Source organism: Rhodamnia argentea, chromosome 6, assembly GCF_020921035.1.
Source record: "Rhodamnia argentea isolate NSW1041297 chromosome 6, ASM2092103v1, whole genome shotgun sequence".
Lineage (NCBI taxonomy): Eukaryota > Viridiplantae > Streptophyta > Magnoliopsida > Myrtales > Myrtaceae > Rhodamnia > Rhodamnia argentea.
Genome location: NC_063155.1, coordinates 3,419,100 through 3,439,740, shown reverse-complemented (window position 1 = coordinate 3,439,740; position 20,641 = coordinate 3,419,100). Strand labels below are relative to the sequence as shown.

At 37.4% G+C, this 20,641-nt stretch overlaps 1 protein-coding gene and 1 long non-coding RNA gene across 15 annotated transcripts in view; one reads left to right on the top strand and one right to left on the bottom strand.

The window, feature by feature from the left end:
* LOC115744916 (glutamine synthetase leaf isozyme, chloroplastic) overlaps positions 1-20,641 on the top strand; it is a 645,880-nt gene that overhangs the window by 240,744 nt on the left and 384,495 nt on the right. For 3 of the 14 annotated variants that reach the window (XM_048280192.1, XM_048280189.1, XM_048280186.1), the window contains exons 1-11: positions 16,919-17,172; positions 17,390-17,429; positions 17,506-17,609; positions 17,688-17,736; positions 17,841-17,947; positions 18,042-18,129; positions 18,235-18,363; positions 18,450-18,524; positions 18,641-18,694; positions 18,769-18,806; positions 18,893-19,052. In XM_048280192.1, coding sequence (XP_048136149.1) covers positions 16,919-17,172; positions 17,390-17,429; positions 17,506-17,609; positions 17,688-17,736; positions 17,841-17,947; positions 18,042-18,129; positions 18,235-18,363; positions 18,450-18,524; positions 18,641-18,694; positions 18,769-18,806; positions 18,893-19,052 — 1,098 coding nt within the window. Of the gene's footprint in view, positions 1-15,746; positions 15,832-16,907; positions 17,173-17,389; positions 17,430-17,505; positions 17,610-17,687; positions 17,737-17,840; positions 17,948-18,041; positions 18,130-18,234; positions 18,364-18,449; positions 18,525-18,640; positions 18,695-18,768; positions 18,808-18,892; positions 19,073-19,158; positions 19,220-19,586; positions 20,062-20,641 lie in introns of those variants that run through there. The other 11 variants (XM_048280188.1, XM_048280185.1, XM_048280195.1 and 8 more) reach the window with 9 other exon arrangements.
* Positions 15,628-17,041, bottom strand: LOC115744924. Its single transcript, XR_004015882.2, has 2 exons — positions 16,893-17,041; positions 15,628-15,824 (listed from the first exon to the last, which is right to left on the bottom strand). It is a non-coding gene; the product is annotated as an uncharacterized LOC115744924 (long non-coding RNA).

Here is a 20,641-nt window from a genome sequence, read left to right as displayed (position 1 = left end):
TTTTAGCTTTTTTTTTTGCTAACTAGACCTCTAGGGTGCCTAGTCGGATTTCTGTCCAAATAAATTGGAGTTGGCACGTAAGTGAATCGAAAAAAAGTTTTAATACTAAAATGAATGCCGTCCACAAATTTTAGCTTTTATAATGTCCTTTTGCCAATAGTAAATATTATTAGAGAGAGAGAGAGAGAGAGAGAGAGAGAGAGAGAGAGAGAGAGAGAGAGAGAGAGAGAGAGCACTATTTCTTAGGAATTTGAGGGAGAAAGGCTTCACATTGCACAGTTGCCTTCAAACGCCATGTCTCAAGACTGCTCCATCTTCCTTTCTTTCCCATCTTGGTACCGAGTCACATCTCTCCCGTGCATCTTGCTAATTGATTTAAGGGTGGAAAAGTTTTTTCTCGAAAATTGTTTCGGACTTCCGAGTGTTTGGATGACGAAAAGTTAGCCGATTCAAGAAAAGCATTTTCCATGGACCAAAAACCACACGTTTGAATAGGGGAAATCGACTTCGTCTTTTGAAAAGAGAAATCATTTTTCTTAATTTCTTGTTGCACATCCAAGCTAGAAGAATAAATCCCTTATTTCTCTTTTCTATCTCAAATCAATTATATTTTTCTTTGGGATGCCTAAGTTACATACATCTCTACACTTTCACTTGACACCTATCGTAATAATGTGTACCATCTCCAGAATATACTTCATTAATGCCCATGTTATCCTGAATCCATAAAAAAACAAACTAATGAATATGATTTCATAATAGTGTACTTAATTTCTTTGTAATTTTTGTTGCTTTTAGGGATTACAGAATACACAAAGAGATGTTCATTCCGGTTGTTAGTAATTATACATCGAAAATTGTCCAAAAAATTCGAAATCTATTGTATGGCGGCTAATTTAGTATTAAACATTTCAATTGTTCCAATTTAGTTTTAAACTTTTTGAGAATTTCATATTGAGTCCTAAACCTTTTAACAGATTGCTAATATAGTCTTTTTGACTAATTTTGGACGGAAATCGCTGACGTGGTGGTCCAGTCAGCGCCAATCATTCTACATGATGCGGTCCTCAATAGCATGGATGATTTTTTAATTTTTCTCTTCTTTTCTCTTCCTTTTTCCCTTTTTTTCTTCATAGGGTTGCCGGCCACTGGGCAAGGGCTCCCGAGCCCTCAATGTGCCCGGGGAGGGCATCATGAGCCCTCACCTAGGCCCTCAAGGTCCACAACGAGTGCTCGACGAAGGCCACGACGCCCTTGCCTTGCCGGATTTAGCAAGAGCAATGACCCTTGCCCGCAGCCGATGAGAGTTTCGCGGCCCTTGCCCAGTGGTCTCGCAGGCCCTATGAAGAAAAAAAAAAAAAAAGAAAGAAAAGAAAAGAAAAGAGAATTAAAATATAAAAATATCAATAATAAATTCAGAAAAATAAGCAAATTAAAAACTATACACGTCAGTGCTAAATCAAATTGCGCTACCTAGGACAGTTAGCTTTAACTGGATCGCCACGTTAGTGATTTTCGACCATAATTAGTTGGAAGGATTACACAAGTAATTCGTTAAAAGGTTTATAATTAAATTGACAAATTTTAAAAAAAATTAAAATTAAATTGACACAAATGATATGTTTATGACTGAATTGGCAAATTATCAAAAGCTTTAGAATCAAATGGGCACAATCGAAAATCTCATAATTGAATTAGTCGTCGTACAATAGATTTATGACTTTACTTTCACTCTTTATATGTCATATCTAACATACAAGCTACATTTAGTGGATTCACTTATTATCAAATGCCACAAAATCAATCTTTTCAACTTGGGTTTAGTGCAATCAAACTCTAGAAAATAGTTTGCCAATCGAATTTACTGAAAACAATTTCCAGCGACAAGTAGTTTTCAGTAAAATAAAACTATCCTAAATGTATAAATAGTTTCGTTTATGTCATCATGAAAGCACCTTTTTCCTTGCAAATTTTTATGTTGATGTATGGCAATTCCAAGTTCAGATTAAGGCGGCAAAATTCTAACGCCAAAAGGATTTGCGTTTGATTCCAAGTGGACAAAATATGAATAGCAAATTCAGAAAACTAAACAAATTAATAATTGCACACATTAACATTAACGCCGACCGCGCCACGTAATACGATTAGCTTTGACTGGACTACTATGTCGGCTATTTGCGACGAAAATTAATTGAAACGAATTCATAGGTAATTCGTCGAAAAGTTTAGGATTAAATTGACAAATCCTCGAAAGATTTAAGACTAAATTAACACAATTGATAGGTTTATGATTGAATTGACAAATTATCAAAATGTTTAGGATTAAATCAGCACACTTGAAAGTCTCGGGATTGAATTGGTCGGCATACAATAAATTCAGGACATTTTTAATATGTCAATTTAGCATATAAGCTGCATTTAGTGGGATTCACTTATTATCCAATGCCATAAAATCAATTTTTTCAACTCGGGTTTGGTGCAATCAAACTCCACACGAAGTTTGCCTATTCTGAAATTGAATTTACTGAAATATTTTCCGACGATTATAAGTTTTCAGTGAGACAAATAAATCCTAAATCTATACATAGTTTCGTTTATGTCATCATAAAAGCACCTTTTTCTTTGCAAATTGTTATGTTAATGTATGGCAATTCCAAGTCCAGATTAAGGCAGCGAAATTCTGGAGCCAAATCGATTTGCGTTTGTTTCCAAGTGGACAATATACAAGGTTTTAACCTCACATGCCACCGCAGAAATGCTCATCAAAATTGGAAAAGCATTTATGGATAAAGAGAGGATCTCTTTGTGATGGCGAGGGAAGCATTTCATCATAACCTGATGGAACTGGAAACGACTCAAGACAGGGACCAAGGGTGCGTTTGGGAGTAGCTTTCCCAAGGGACTTTGGAGGTCAAAAGTTCCTTGGGAAAAAGTTGAAGTGTTTGGCAATTTTTTTTGAGCCACTTTGAGAAAAAGCCAACCATTGCCAAAGCTGAAAGCCCAAGGCAGGTCTCCACCTGCCTTGGGCTTTTAGCATTCTCGGCAAGCTATTTGCAAGGTAAGTAATTTATTTTTTTCTTCCTAAATTGCCCCCACATATAATTTTTTGTTCCACTTTTGCCCTGAAAAACTATTCATCTTCTTCCCAACGCACAGACGTCTTCCTGTGCTCACTGGTTCTTGTTCAAGGCGAGGTCACTTGTTGCCAAGGTTGAGATAGAGGGTCACGGCGGCCGTCAAGCCGCTGTCTTCGCCGGAGCTATTGCCTTTGTTTGATTTGGTGCCAGTCAAGGTCGAGATCGAGCATCGAGCGACCCAAATCTGGTTCTTTGACCGCAGATCTGCAAACCCCAGCATCGCCTCACTCCGCATCGCGCATCCGCAGCGCCACCTCACCTGAGGTCGCGTGACTCCGGCATCTCATCCCTTAAGGTCGATCTACCCCGACGGCCTTGACCTGGGGTCGTGATGTCAGCGATGGGCCTTGCCTAGGTTTTGCGAAACTTCATTCACCTTCGACGCCTGGGCTTCCCTGAGCTTCAACGAGAGTTGCGACAAGCTCTGTCCCCTCGCTTGGCCGGCGGTGGCCTCTGGTCGGCGGTCTCCTCTAGCGGCGATCGCTTCTGGCCGACGGATCTCCTTTGGCTGCCTTCGTGCCTCCGCTGCCATGTGCTTTGCAGAATGTTCATGAAAATGGGTTATCCAAACACCATTAGCTTTCACCAAATGCACCTTCGCTAAAAGATCCTTGGAAAAATGACTTTGCATTTTCCAAAAGTGGAACCAAACGCAGCCCAAGAACGATTTGATCATTATCATCTTCGACCTGGCTCATGAGCTCAAGGGAGAGAGCGTACCTTCCTCGCTCGAGCCTTCGAAGAGTGGCGAACCGTGCAGCACACGCTTCTGGGCGATGAGGAGAGAAGATTGAAGCTCCAGTACTGGGCGCCATGGGAAAAAGGCTTGAAGAGCAGAACGTTGAAGATGATTCAACGGGAAAAAGGAGCAAATGAAAAGGTGCAGTTTTTTTTTTTGGGCTAGATACATATCTCTGACGCGATGACTTGGGTCGAAACGCTTTGCCTTAATACTGCATGCGAGATCCACGCCTATCACCTGTTTGATGAAATGTCCGAATCGGATCAGTGTGAATATATAGCTTCGAATTTGACCGAGATCATCTGGTCTGCTCGAATGATTCAATGCACTAGCTGTGTTAGGTTGGATAATTGAGATTAAGGAAGCGTTTGTTTTCTGGAAATGAATGTCTAAGTATTTCCCCTGGTGGTGTTCAGTGGGAAAGAGAAGAGAAAGAAGAACGGAAGTTTGTGGTTAGTTTTCAAGCTTGTGTGGTTTAAACGGGGCTTGTTCAAATATGGATTCCTGTTCAGAGCACAAGAGAGGCAAAGAAGAGTTATAGAGAGGAAATGCACGTGCACTAGAGTTCTGAGAATAAAAGGGATAAAAAAAATGGAATAAATAATTATAAAATTCGGAAAAAAAAATGAAAATTGGAGAAAATAGTAGGAAAAATTGGTCTTGCTTAGGTTGTTAGATTCCAGTATTAAATTTGGTTTAGTTTCATATTATTGGTACACGTACAGTGGTCTTTTGTAAGTTTTAGTTTTCGATTAGGAAATTAGTTTTTCAGACAATTTGGACCTATTTGGATTTAGCCCATGTAGGTTGCTGTAAGGTTTAATAACGAGGCCATGTTATTGTCGTGACCTAAAAATAGGCTAATGGATTATTAGGTTAATTTAATGACTAACCTAATATGGACTCTCCCAAGCCCTACCAATTCGTAACTTTAGTTTATTCAGATGATTTAGAGTTTGGAGCCGCCATTAATTATTTTTGGTAGGTTAATTAGGAACTAAGTAAAATAGCGGGAAAATTATTTTACTTTTACGAGTCAAAGATTAAGAGTTCAGGGACTTAGTTACACTAGTTAATTAAAACTAATGCCCTTTCGATACCTTAAATTTCATGAAAATCCTAACGTTCGGCAACTTAATTGACTGATTTTATTTGAAGCTCAAAAGAGAGTATTTATTTATTTTATTTTTATTTTTTATGTTTTCACTTTCTTAGAATGAATGCATGATATGAATGACTATCTAAATGACGGTATTATATGCAAAAGATGCAAATTTAAAATTGACTTACCCTATATGCAAAAGTTAACTAATTAATTAAAGCATACAAAATGGCATGACATTTACGTAATATGAAATAGCATGCAAGACAATGAACTCGAACCTACATGATATGCCAATGACATGAACATACCACATAGCAAAATATGATATGCAATGCATGATTTTTCAAAAATAGGATGAATGAATATGCAATTTTCGAAAAAATATGGTATATGATGTAGGTGATATTCAAAATATGCAGATGAACAACATGTGATATAAAAGTATGACATGGGATATGCGAGATGTGATTTCCAAAAAATATGATATGAGAAAATATGCAAAGATGGCACGATATATGCAAGAGATATGCATGGAAAATGCGAGATATGCAATGAGATATTTATTTATATATATTGTATTTTTTCATGAATAAGATGAGATATGCACAAAATCACCCAAGATGACATGAGATATGGCAAGATATGCAATGAAATATTCGAGATATGCATGAGATAATGCAAGATGGCATGAGCTGATTTTTTTTTTTTTTTTGCATTTTTTTCTTGGGATTTTCGGCCACTTTATGATACGCATTGAAATTTCATCATCTTGATTTTACTTCTAGATTTATCCAATAAGATAAAGTTTCTAAGAAACCAAATGTTCCTAAAGCTTTAATTAGAGAAGGTTTTAGGAAACCGTATCTCACTAAATCTTTTAGGACTCATAGATAATAGAATTAAAATCAAAATGATATCCATCAAGAGATACTCAAAGTTCCAAAGAGGCAAGATAACAAACAAATCAATCATGAATATCCGCTACTTGAATTTTCCGTAAATTAAAATACCAAAATCTAAAATTGACTTATGAAGATAGTGAATCGAATCTAAATGGCAATAGATCGAATTGGCTAACTTTCCATTTTTACTAAGTCGGAGGATCGTACCCGAATGGCGATAGGTAGGACATGTCCAACTTAACATAAACTTTGCCTACGAGAAAAAAGCAATTTTCCTAATTTAGATTTAGGTCTTTTTCTTGATAATCCAATTCAAAACAATCCTTTTTCCGAATTTTTTTTTCAATAAAAATTGCAACTTTAGATTGATCTTGTAAAATCACCTTGATTATTAGAATTCGAGAATCAATGTTCGTCGAAAAGGTTCATGTTTCCAATCTTGATAGTAAAAGATGTTTCGATTCGAGGGAAGATCATGGACATATGCAAACTCATATCAATAAGTACATATTTTGCAAATCAAAGGCAAGAAAATTACCAATTAATGCCGTGCAAAACTCTCATCCAAACGAAGCTCGCCAAAACCAGCACCCAGAGCTTGAGCCGAACGGCAAAGGACTCGTACGTGGCGGATGAATTCTTTTGGAATAGCAACGGGCAAGCAACGGTGATCGACTCTCACATTTATTGTTGAAGTTTGTTTGTAAAACAAACAAAACAAAAAGTTATCTTTCTAATCCCACATAGGTTAAAAAGAAGAGTGCAAGTCTCATTATTAGTTAGAATACTATTATGGTATTTCAAAATAAAAAAAAAATGGGCAAGTGAGCTAGATTCCACTATATTCGCGTGTGATGGCGCGATTTATTAGACGCACTTAGCACGCTTGGATGGTCCGGATTTCGCACTATTCAACAATTATTTTTCAATGCGACTGTTCATGTAGGAGATGAAAAGTTGCGCCCATCCGAATTAGCAATTTTACTATGTTCGTATGGAAAGTTCGGACAGCAATGCGACTGTTCATGTAGGAGATGAAAAGTTGCGCCCATCCGAATTAGCAATTTTACTATGTTCGTATGGAAAGTTCGGACAGCAAGAGGTGTATGGTCCGGATTTTGCACTATTCAATGATTATTTTTCAATGCGACTGTTCATGTAGGAGATGAAAAGTTGCGCCCGTCCGAATTAGCAATTTTACTGTGTTCGTATGGAAAGTTCGGACGGCAAGAGGTGTGTTGCATTAATATTATATAATGGACAGTTCTATTCATTTTCAAAACTTACTTTTATTTTTTTGTTTTTTAGGAGATTTACTGGAATTGCTATATACTATTCTTACCGTGACTTTGTTGTATCCGAAGGGAATTTTCTAGAAACCTATAGCAATTTCGTGAGGTAAATTGATCTTAAAAAAGAGTGATTACACGTCTCAAAATCTGACTATATTGTTACTCCATTTCTCTCATATTTTCCAATTTTTAAATCAATCTCGGAGTGGCTGGGCACTCGAATGTTTGTTGAGAGAACCTGCAGTAAAATCAAAAGTGTGCCAACGTGGTCCAAGAAGCTTGCTGGACCAATTGACCAAAAATCCCCTTAGATAGTGCTAGCAGAATTGTAAAGCACCTGGATTCCTTGTTGGTTGCCAGGTGGTTCTACTGGATCATGAAATTGGAGAAAAGCATACCAGAGTGGACCGAAATTTTTGGCTTTCTCAAGGGTTCAAGCACTTGTCATCACAACTTGGAGGCGACACATCAATAGGCGGCAACCTTGTCAGTCTGGATCATGCTCGGTAGAAATCTGTAAGGTAGAACAGTGAAGGACAACTTGGCACAAGCGCGAGAGCAGCGGTAGATGTGTTGATGAACGGGTCCGCCGTAAGGAAGCTCTCAATTCTTTCTTTCTCTCGTATGTTGCTCATGTGAAATCTCTGAATTGTGGAACCTCCCCTTGATACGAACCCTAAAGCACCTATTTATAATAGTGAGCTAAGGTTTCGTGTTATTTTTATTATTTGCAAAATTGTTGCTCAAATTTGGATAATTGCAATTTGGTCTGAAGACAAAATGTTCTGTCCATAAAGCCTTTATTTCTTATTTAATGGGCATTTTTAATTAAAAGGTTTTTTTAACCAAAATTAAACATTAAATGGGCTGATTTAAGCTCAAATTAAATCCCAAGATCTCGATGAATTTTTCAAAATTGCCCCTCGCTAGCCGAATTCTGCTCTTTGAACTTTGGTCCACTGCTCGTCGATTTTTTGTTCTAATTTCTTGCCGCCATTCCTATAAATGCAAATGCATGATAAAAATAAACATGAAAAACGAGTTAATTATTTCTATTTAGAACTAAAATTAGTTGTTATTTTCTATGCAGAAAAGGTTAGATAAAATTTAGGTGTCAACAATTATTTTTTGCTTGACTTGTGTGGGGGGTTACTTTACTGTACTTCATCTTTTACTCATTCTTTTATTATTTTTTTTTTATGAATTGTGATTCTTTTATATTGTTTTTATGTCGTGATTTGCTTAGAGCCCGTATGGCAACAATTCTAACTTGAAAAAGTGATACTTATTAGAATTGATTTTTCTGATTCTGTTCCTATATGAGTTTTAAAGAATCAAAACTTATTTGATAACTACATAAAATTTCTGTTTCTAGAAAAGAAATGCGTTTAGTAACGACACAAAATTTTTGTTCTTGAAAATAATTTCTCTTCCCAAATTATTTGTCATTTAAGTCAAATAATTACGTAGTTACTTTATGAAATTTCATCTTACATTTTGAATTAATTGAAGATTAATTCATACCGACTCTCTTATATGATATATTGCATATTGCATATAATATTTTTTCGTGCTATTTCATCTAATTGCCATATCATAATGAGTCATTTTAAACTTAAAAAAGGAGAGACCATGCTGGGTAAGTGTGCGATTTCAAATTAGCTTGGCCTATACCAAATCGTAACAAGGGAATATCAAATTCGATCTTAGTGTGATCGGTAGCATGTACATGCGTACATGCAAATGGAGTCGCCACCAGTTTTTGAGGAAGATAGACTAGAAACCTTATCAAATTGTCGGGAGAAACTGTTTAATTCTACACAACCAAATAAATCTAGAGTCCAGGGACTTGGTTATGTCGGCATTTCCACCGATGCCCTTTCGGCACCAAAGTTAAATGTTTTCTAAATGTGTTCCATGCAAATTTTCAATTCATTTGTAAACCTATGGGGTAAGCAAATGCTAAGTATTCACATAGAATGTTTTTATCTTTTTTCAAATTTTTTAAAACTCTATTAAGTCTAAAGTACCTAAACCTATGCAAATCACTACCAATGAAATGAAGTGTGCAATCAAGAAATCATGGCATTGATAAATCGCATCATAAAATCCTAATGAAGCTCTAAGGGCTTAGAAAAATGTGATTCGTATTTAATTTCAAATGTGTTTATGATTTTCCTGAAAAAGAACAAAATCTATGAAATCTAGGCCCAAATTTATGAAAATGAGGTCAAACTAGCCTAATCCAAGCTTCTTCTATTTTTAGGGATTTTCTGAAATTTTTCTTATTTTTTATAATTTTTTCCAATTTTTTTTTAATTTTTTTTATTATCTTAATATATTTTTCTTTGAAAATGAGACCTTGTTCCTGTTTTGGTTGAGAGAAAAGTGACGAGAAAACTAAAAGGAAAAAGTAAGGTGTGGGACTTTATTCTAGTTTAAAATTCTCAAAAGTAATTCTTTTTTTTAGAACCAATTTATTTTTTTTATTTGTGTTTTTACTCCAAACCTATTGTCGAGAACATAATTAGAATCAGAATTATTTACGTTACCAAACACGATTCTTATCCTTTTTTGTTCCGGAAAATAGAATTAGAGAATCAGAATCGTTGTCATGCAGGCCCTTATTCTAGTAAATGGTTAGGTTTCATTTTAGGATCATGATAAATAGCAAAACATTGCATGGACACTTAGTAGAGAAGGATCTTAGAATTCATACATTGATAAAAGACTGTATGGGCACTTTAGTTGATAAATAATCAAGTTAAGGTATGGAAAAGATATTAGTTAGATAATTAATGTAATCAAGTCTCCGATTTTAGATCTCTGGATGACTAGTAGCGACTTCTCGTGATAAAATTCTCACGGGAAAATCATTTAAAATGAAAAATCTCATTGTTGCATGAGGTAAGGATTTGGGCGAACTCGCATCGATTGAAGACTGACTGTTCTCAACTCAACATTACATTTAAATCCGCTCTTCCCTGTCCGTTGGGATGGTGGCGGCAGTTGCTAAATTCTAGCCATAATTTTATTATCTGGTTGCGTATTAAGGTAATTTCAGATTTAATCTAAACTAGGAATATACACCTTTTGGCTAATAACGTGGACGGACTTTCATGTGATTTTTTGGCCAAACTTTTCTCGTGGAAAAGTGCTCTCGAAATGCGTAGTAATTAATGTAAGATGTGGAAAAACTGAAAGGATAGATTAATTGTCAACTTTGATAGCTGAAAAACATCAAATTTTGATCATAGTGTTGGTAAAATTTGCCTCGGAGGTATCGTGGATCGAGATTTCAAAAAGTTATGGAAATACTCGAAGTCGTATGGGATTTTCCATAAACTCAAAGCCGAAAAGAATGGGGCTTAATACTATTAAAAGTCTCAAACCGAAACTCATGATACATTTCCAAAGCTAAATTTCGTGTCACAATAAATTCGATAAAAGTACTATAAAATTTCAAAATATATTGAATTAGTACCAATTCAGTCCTAAATCTATTTGACTAATTTAGTCATAAACCATTTACATTGGTGTCAATTGAGTCCATCCGGCCAAAAATGATAAAAAAATCTTAGATGTGGATTTTTTTAATAATATTTTATTTTAAAATTTCCTTTTCTTCTCTTTGCTTTTTGTTTTCTTGCAAGTTGAGGGTTGGCAAGGAGGGTCGCGCGGCTGACCCTTGCTAGCAATGGGCGAGGGCTGCAATGCCCTCGCCAGACACTCACTCATTTACCATAAACTAACTTTCTTCTTCCACAAAATCTAAAACTATAATGCCATTACACAATTAGCCAAACTAATTTTTGTCTTCAAAATAATTCCAAACTAGTAAACCTAATCTAAATCCACCTTTCGTTAAAATACCTACATCTCAACATACGTGCATTTTCCATGTGAAATCCGTCTTGCAATCAGCTATCGTGTGTATTGACACATACACATTATAACAGGATTAGACAGAATGCTAATAGAGGGAAGACTTGGGACAGCGGTCTTTGTGATTATTTGTGAGATAAAAGTTGGTTTTGGGTATATGTGTCATAAGAATACTGGTTTAGGATTTTTAATGGTGGTATCCCATTAAAAAAATGCCTTTTCAGTCAATTGGAATTTATCTAATGGAATCCATGCATTTTCTACGTTGAAATTGTCATTCTTCATGTCAAATCAGTCTAGTAGTTCTCTATCGCGTGTATTGACGCACATACGTTAGAACGGGATTGGACATAATGATAACGGATGGTAGACTTGGGACCGCGGCGCCACTTTGCGATTGTTTGTGAGATAAAAATTTGTTTAGGGTAAACGTGTCATAGTAATACCAGTTTAAGATTTTTAGCGGTGTTAACCCATTAAAAAAAATTCCTTTTTCGTCAAATGGAATTTGTGATCTAATGGAATCCTGCATTTTCCACGTTGAAATTGTCATTTTTCATGTCAAAGCGGACGTCTACCGTGTGTATCGACGCACATACATTATAATAGGATTAGACAGAATGCTAACGGTTGGTAGATTTAGGACAGAGGTGCCACTTTGTGGTTACTTGTGAGATAAAAATTAGTTTTAGATGCCAATTACCAGGTTCAATGATGATGAGAATACATCGAGAACTCCCTCACTATTTGTAACAGCTTGTGGTGTGCATTTAATTTTGACGTCCCATCGCCATATATCAACGTCGGTATGTTGAAAGAGTGCAGATCAAATATCCGTAAGGAACTCCTAGATCTATATTTATTTGGAAGAGTTAAATTCATAGATCTAGACCTAAATTTACATCGAAAAAAACAGCCTAATCTAAGAGAGTTTATGGAGTCATGTCACAAACATCCTCATCGGTGGCTGTTGACTAAATGAATGGCCGAACTAGTCTCCATATTCACCCAAAATCAACTACAGAAATTATCCACATTCATAAACTCCGAAAACATAGTGGGAGAGAAAATGAAAGACAATCCAAGAAAAGAAAAAAAAGTCTTGAACTCCCACAAAAGATGTCCAAAGGTTCGGCGATTGAATCCGCTTGAAATCAAGCGGAAATCTTGAATATGAAAGACAAAGAAGATGTAGAGATATAGAAAGGGCTTTCTCTCTCTGTGTGTGGATTTGCTAGCGAAGGTGGCTGGAAACCCTAAGGCTGTGTTTGGTGGACCAGATAAAACTTCGGAGGGAATAACTTTTATCTAATCTAGTGTTTGGAGTGACGTGAAATCTGGGTATGGTCAGATATAGTCCGAATATAGCATGGATAAAAAAATCTCACCTGGAAGGTGGCATAGACTCGGATAAGCTATGGAAAATTTGAAAATCTCATAAAAAAAATCACGCCTCTTTCCTCGCAACGATCTTCCTCTCTTTTTCCCAACGCCACGAACACCAGACTCCAATGGCCCTCGCTTCTCCCATCGGCAACTACGTGCTTCTCGCTTTCGGCTGCTGGGACAAGCGGCGACGAAGCTCGCCGGCCCTACCTCTTTCTTATGTCGCTCAACTCCGTTAATAGCTTGTAAAACTGAATTAAATCTGAGTGCTGAGGCCTGTAAATTGGTCGTGAGTTTGCTAGAGATCGAAGAACGAATGAAGATTTGTTTGTGACGCTTCGAGCGCCACAACGTTGGTTGCTATTGGCGGCAATGGGAGTTGCTTGCTGCGATTGCTAGAAGATCGCCAGCGCTGGAGAGAGGGGAGGGGGCAAGACAACTAACGGGCTACTGGATTGCGGTCGAGCAGGGTTGGAGATGCTCTCACCCATGCTGGACTGCTTCTCTAGGAATTGCCGACTTCGCTGCAATTTGCTCGATGGTGAGTAATGTAGCGGCAAGATGGTTCTGGAGATCATCGATAGGTGTTGGAGAAGATCACCATTGGCTATTTCAAAGTATCAACCTACTTGGGAGTTCGCTGTGTGACTGGGCTAAACCAGATCTGCGCACCATCTCGGCGAAAGTTATTGAGGTGGCCGACCGAGTCGGAGCCAACGACAGGGAATCAAAGCTGTATTTGCACTCGTAGTGGATGAATTCGCCGCAGAAGAGGAAGGCATAGATGGCGTCAGAGATAGAGTGGGCAGATTCTGGCCAGTCGGTCGAGGGAGGCGAAAGGGATGTTGTAAAAGGAGAGGTGTCGACACCCTCAAAGTCACGAGGAAAACGGGTGTCTGACATAGACGACGGATTATGGAAGGATGAATAAATTTACTTTTTAATTCTAATCCTGCAAATCAAACACTTATTTAGATAATATTTATTTGAATCCATGGATTTCAACAAACATTTGATTTTTTGATTTTGTTTCCCAAAACATAGGAAGATGAGAAACCAGTATGTTAGTGTAAATGATTCCGATTCTCAAATTTTCCGATTCCGTTCCCGAATATAGATTTGGAACAGAAACATGAATAAGAAAAAAAATTGATTTTTTGTTCTAGAATCACTTTTAAGGAACAAGACCAACAAAGTTAGTAGGTTTAGGAAAGGCGCTCACTTTGTTTCCTCGACCCAACAAAGAAAAAAAAATGAAGTCTTAGGGAAGAATGCTTGACCAGCTAGCCCCCCTCGCTCATCGGTTACTCCCGTCGCTCGATTAGCCAGGTCCACCACCGCCTTATGCCGCAGGTGGTCGCCATACCTCGTCGACAGTAGTCGATCGCTACCTTCGGTCGCCAGAGAAAAAGGAAAAGGAAATAGAAAAAAATTTAAATAAAAACTATTTTCAGTTATTTAGAAGAATTATTTTACATTTTTCTAAAGTAAAAAATAAAAGAATATTTTTCTAAAATTTTAAAAATTTTCACTAGATTTGTATTGCATGAAAATATTTTAGCAATATCATTTTTTTAGCAAATTATATAAAAATAAATATTTCATGATTTGGTTAAATGCATAAATGCCTAAGTAATACAATCAAGTTGGGTTGAATATGAATCGCTAGATTTGTATTATATGAAAATGGTCAAAATGAGCTAAATGAGTCAGTGTGGGTTGGACCATGATAATGATTAACAAAAAAGACATAAGTAAAGTTAGCAAGGACGACGGAGGGGAAAATTATTGGACTCCACGCTTCTTGTTTCAGTTCTTGGGTTCGTGTTTTTGTTCTAGTTCTTTTGTCCAATTTTCTTGTTTCGTTTCGAATTTTGTTTTGGTCCCTTCTTAATCGGACATCCTGCTTGGCGAAGAGTTCTTGGTATGAGATGACTTGTTGTGTCGTGATCTTGATAAGGACGGGTTTGGCAGCAAACAAGCGAACTCTGTAATTCTGTTACCAATTAAAAAAAATAGTCTTTTCCGTTTTTTTTAAAGTAAATTCTCTTGATAGCATAGGACAAATATAAGCTTTTCGAAATTGATTTTTCGAATTGAGATCCGGTATTTTCCACTCTTTTTTTTTATAAACAATTTCCTTAAAATTGTAATCTTGTTATCCTTCACAATCAGTAATATCTTATCTGGCGGTCGGTTGTCTTGCTTTATTTTGAATTTTTTCTGATTTAAGATTGGGTATTTCTTAATCATATCTTGCAGTCTTTTCAAATTGCATCTAGTAAAGATTCGCCTGCTCATCTATTGCACTTTAGCTTGTGCCTTTGTCAAGGTAAGTTCCTTTTCCTCAGATATGCCAAAAAAATTTGGCCAAAACAAGAAATATTCTTCTTTTTTGGTCAAAAAAACAAAGCACCTAATGAAAATTCGTTTCAATATTGATCCCTAGAGAATTCGATATTAATGCATAATCTCCTAGGCAGAGGAGAAAAATCGCAAATGAACACATACGGAATAATATTAGCGCTTCGTTCTCCATGCTTTAATTAGAATTAATTGGATGGATGGATCAACCAAAATCTAATTTTTATGACGGAACCATTTTCTAATACGATTGCATGACTCTGTATCCACTCATAAAAAAACAATATTAAAGAAATCAAATTTCGGAGGGTCTTAAAAATTGGTACTTTAGTCAACTCTTGATGTATTTCTGACCAAAAAAAAAAAAAAAAAACAACTCTTGATGTACATCCAATGCAACTTGCGGAAATATAAACAACGAATATAATCTTTTGAATTTCTTCCTTGGAATCTGCAGCGGCACGCTCAGCAGGGCTGAAGAACACAGCAAATTCTTGAAGACTTCCTTTGAGGAGTTGCCATCCGTGTTTTATAACTTCGGGGACCCAACTGCCAAAAATCCACTTTGACCCATGATCGATCATGATCGAAGGAGGATTTAATACTGTTTCAGCCCGAAAGAAAAGCTCTTTATTATGAGAATCTAGAGACCTTCAAGGGTTTCTAAAGTCTATCTGTGAAGAGTTCGAAGGGAAATGCAATGGTGGAGAGAGAGAATTCTTGAAAAAAAAAAAAAAATCTTATCTTTTTGTCATGGTGAAGGTGATCTACCCTGTCTTTTGAACCTTCCAAAGAGACACCACCAACTATTTTCCGCCACTCAAAACATAGCCCTATCTGCTAAGGAAAAGCCAACATCTTTGCTCCCTTCAAATTATTCTGTAGTCTATACAAGAAGTTGCCTCAAACAAATTACATCTCACTCTGCCTCTCTCTCTCTCTCTCTCTCTCTCTCTCTCTCTCTGCCTCTCACACATTTTTTGGTTTTGCTGTTCAGCCATTCTGCAGAGGCTCTCAGGTAAATCCTTTGCCAATTTTGAGCACCATCTTAAGCAATTGAGTACATCTTTGGCATTAAAAGAGGTCTTTTGGCAATTGCACTGGGAGTCTGATCCATGATTTCTCCATGTTGATCACTGCAAGGTTGTCCTGCCACATTTTGTTTGGTTGACAATTGACATGGATTCATCACTTTGTGACAACAATGTCTGCAAAAGAAGTCTGTGTGAGGCAGAATGAATGAACGGAGGAGTAGTCATTGTATTCATTTAATTTGAATAACTAGATCAATCACGAGCAATTATAAAGTGTATGTTGTGGACCTCATCTGGAATCAATTGCTAAAGCATCGACTCTTGCCTCAGATTTCTCTTGTTCTATTACTTCAGTTGGTCTTACTAATTATTGCTGGGTTCATTAGTCTTGCTCTGCAATGGCGATGTCTGATGGATATTTGCGCCAAAGCAGTTGACGAGAGTAATTTGCAATTGTGCCAAGCACGTGAAATAGGGGCTTCAATGTGATTGCCTTTTGGTTGGTAGAGGAAAGAATTAGGTGCACTGTCAAGATTCACGAGTTGATCATTCGTCATACCTGATGAAATGTCAGAACAACATGTTTGTTGGTTGACACTTGTAAGTTTGGATTCCATTAATCTGTTGAACAGTTGCACTCTGCAGTGTGCTTCCTTCATCTATGTTACTGCCCTCAATGTATTACTTACCCACAAGCTCCCTTTTGGGAATGAGGCCTGAGAATAATCTTGAAAACGGTGCTAAAAGAAGTATAGTTTTGCAACCCTATTCAGTTTTCTTTTCAAGGAGTATTTGGTAGCATCCTTAGGCCACTTGATATGAATCCCTATTTATGCTTCAAGAATGCAAGTTTTTCCTACTTGAAGCTAGTCTTGTTTTTAAAGAAAACAAAGGTGTAGTCGTTCAATTTTCTAAGTGTATCGAAAAGCGGTATTCTGTCTTCTGTCGCTGGCATATGTAAAAAGTGACCCTTGCTTTGAGATTCCAGTCCATATCTTTCAAAAGCGGTTTTTTTGTTGTCAGTAGATATGTCTACTACTCACACTTCTTTATTTTTCAGAATAGGCAGCAATGGCGCAGATTTTGGCACCGACGACTCAATGGCAGATGAGGATCACAAAGAACTCCATGACTCCCAGTCTCGTGACAACAAAAACATGGAGTTCTCTCTTGCTAAAACAGAAGAAGAGTGGGAATACCAAGAGCCTTTCCAAGTTCAGGGTATATGCTTTGAAGTCCGAGAACAATACCATTAACAGACTCGAGAATCTTCTCAACTTGGACATCACGCCCTACACTGATAAGATAATTGCAGAATACATTTGGTATGTTTTAATGCCCAAAACCTTCAAGTGTGGTGCACAAAAAGATCAAAATACTAAAAGTATTATGTATTCTAAATTTGCTTTTTTCTTCAATCTACCATGAGAATAAGTATGTCGTATTTTTATGCAACATTCAACAAGTGACACCTTTTTTCTTTCAGTTTCTGCATTAGTATATCTTGTTTCACATTTTGATATTAGTTTAACTATGAGACAGGATCGGAGGATCTGGCATAGATCTGCGCAGCAAATCCAGGGTATGAATGCGGACAACAAAATATTTTGCAATTTTGTTTTTATGCGCTACTGATCTATTGGTTCCTGAATAAACAGACAATCCCTCGACCTGTTGAGCATCCATCTGAACTTCCAAAGTGGAACTACGATGGATCAAGTACTGGTCAAGCTCCAGGGGAGGATAGTGAAGTGATCTTATAGTAAGATGACATACACCCGAATCTGTCTTACTATATTTACCTTTACATCATTCCAACAAGTTCTTGATTTGTTGACAGCCCTCAAGCAATTTTCAAGGATCCTTTCCGAGGTGGCAACAATATCTTGGTAATCATCCACCGAACCTCTCGTCCATTTAGGTCATCTGAACAGGTTGATCAACGAGAAAGGACATATGGATCGGTTTATGGATAGTTACTTTTTGTCTGCAGGTTATTTGTGATACATACACACCAGCTGGTGAGCCGATCCCAACGAACAAACGTGCCAGGGCTGCTGAAATTTTCAGTAACCAAAAGGTTATCAATGAAGTTCCATGGTAGGAGGGAGATCCAAAACACGAGTTTTCTGCTGTGAATTAGGAAGTTTTGAAATGGACAAGTTTATAACTTTTGGCTAAATGTTCACATCAGGTATGGGATTGAGCAAGAGTACACTCTAATGCAGACGAATGTTCAATGGCCACTGGGTTGGCCTGTTGGCGGATATCCAGGTCCCCAGGTGAGAACTTGTTTCACAATGAATTTTCCTATGTATAGTTGGATGATAGGCTTTAAGTTGATGAGAAAATCTGTTTTGTGATATGAGATTTTTATTTTCATTTAGGGGCCTTATTACTGTGGTGTTGGGGCTGATAAGTCATTCGGCCGAGACATAAGTGATGCTCACTACAAGGCTTGCTTATATGCCGGTATCAACATTAGCGGCACCAATGGAGAGGTGATGCCAGGCCAGGTAATTCCTCACCTCCATCTTCCCTTTTTTCATGGAAAAAAAGAAAGCACAAGACTCTTGCCCCAACACTGGCTTCTGCTGTGCAGTGGGAGTACCAAGTGGGACCGAGTGTGGGAATTGAAGCGGGAGATCATATCTGGTGTTCAAGATACCTTCTCGAGGTGACATTCTAGTTACTTGCTTGATTGAATAGAGGAAATTTATGGCAAACAGAATAGTCGCGTTCATACGTTCTGCAGTACTCAATACTTAATTGTTTATGTTGCTTATATAACAGAGAATAACTGAGCAAGCTGGTGTTGTCCTCACGTTAGATCCGAAGCCGATAGAGGTAGCTGAATTCACTATCACCATTTACGCAACATATTATTCCAAAGTTGATAAAAATATTCTCTTCCTTCTCAGGGTGACTGGAATGGTGCAGGATGCCACACTAACTACAGGTTCACAGCATAGAAATAAAATGGACTTCATTAAGTATTTTGCTCATTGGAGAACTTCAAGATTGTGTTAACTGTCTTTTCTGCAGCACAAAAAGCATGAGAGAAGAGGGAGGCTTTGAAGTGATAAAGAAGGCAATTCTGAATCTCTCACTTCGCCACAAGGAGCACATTAGCGCCTATGGAGAAGGAAATGAGAGAAGGTTGACGGGAAAGCATGAAACAGCCAGCATCACCACATTTTCTTGGGTAATGCTCAGAAGAATCATGCCAGCGGCTGGTCGAATTCAAAGATTGCCCATTAGATTGAATTCAAATTTAGTAGTGATGCCTGAATTACTTTTCCGTTATGCAGGGAGTTGCCAATCGTGGTTGCTCAATCCGTGTGGGGCGCGCCACTGAGAAGCAAGGAAAAGGTACTATAACAATTACCATACCAGTTCCCTTTGTGCTCTCTCTGGATATCAAATCAGAGATGCTTAACTTTCTTAGAGGATTCAAGAAATGCTACCCTAAGAAAATAACATATAAAGAGTACACTGTCTTTTGGTCTCGGTTCATGAAATCTACTATGCAATTTTTTCTTTTTATTAACAATCAGAAAGCACTCCCACAGTTTTGCTTCCTAAAAAAAATGTAACTCATCATATATCTGTCGTTACTCACACATCATGTACAGAACATTATCGAAGTTAAGACTTCGACATCTCACTGTTTTCGAATATTGATAAAGCAAAGTTCACCTTCCTTGCTCATTCACTTAATGGCTTAAAATGTAAATAGGTTACTTGGAAGACAGGCGTCCTGCCTCAAACATGGACCCATACGTCGTGACCTCGTTACTTGCTGAAACTACAATTTTATGGGAGCCCACCCTTGAGGCTGAAGCTCTTGCTGCTCAGAAGCTATCATTGAAGGTCTAAAATTCGAGCTGCTGCTTAAGAAAGGCCAAATGCATTAATTAAAATCAGTGAGGACCAACAAGCTGAGAGACTGTGAACCCCTTTTCCTTCAGATTTAGGTCATTGAAAGAAGATTCTCATGTAAATAAAGCTTCCCAAAGTCAGAGAAAATTAGGTGTCCAAGCTCAGACCTGGTCTCCTTTACATTGGTTTCATCCTGCATTCGCAAGGGGTTTCAATGTTTTCGGCATTTGAGTTCACCACTACCTTTTTAGTGTCATGGACATCTTCCTGTGTTCGAATTGTCAGCTTCTTCGGTATTTCAGTGCAATTCATCCAAATTTTCAATGTTCTCATGCTAATCATTCAATTTATCATGTCCGACTTTCCTTTATATGGAAGGCGGTTCGACTTCTGATTCAGTAAACATGAGATGTGCCAGTTTGTTTCATCTTTTCCATTGCCTTATTAAGAGAACTTTGGGAAGTATAAACAAGACCTCTATCCTCGGGGTCACGCTCACGCAAGTATGTCCGTGCAACTCGGCAATTCTTTTTCCTTTGTGGGCTTACAGAAATATTCTCTTTAACATGGAAAGTGCAGACATAAGAACAGCAATTTGGCAATACCTACCATTTTCCTTCTACATAACTGAAAGTTACACAGGTCCTTTTTCTTTCATCTCCTCACATAAATTCAACCGCCTTATTCAACAACAGAATATATAATTAACAATGATCGTGATGCTAACTGATCCATCATGTCGTACATAGCATCTAGAAAAATTTGAGAAGTAGCATTGGTGTTTCTCTTGTAAGATGGATGAGAAGACATGCTGATTGGACATCTTAGACGATTCTAGGGTCCGATTAAGGGAAAATTTGCGCAATATTCTGCGGTTAATAGATTGATGAAATTGCTAGTAAATTTCTCATA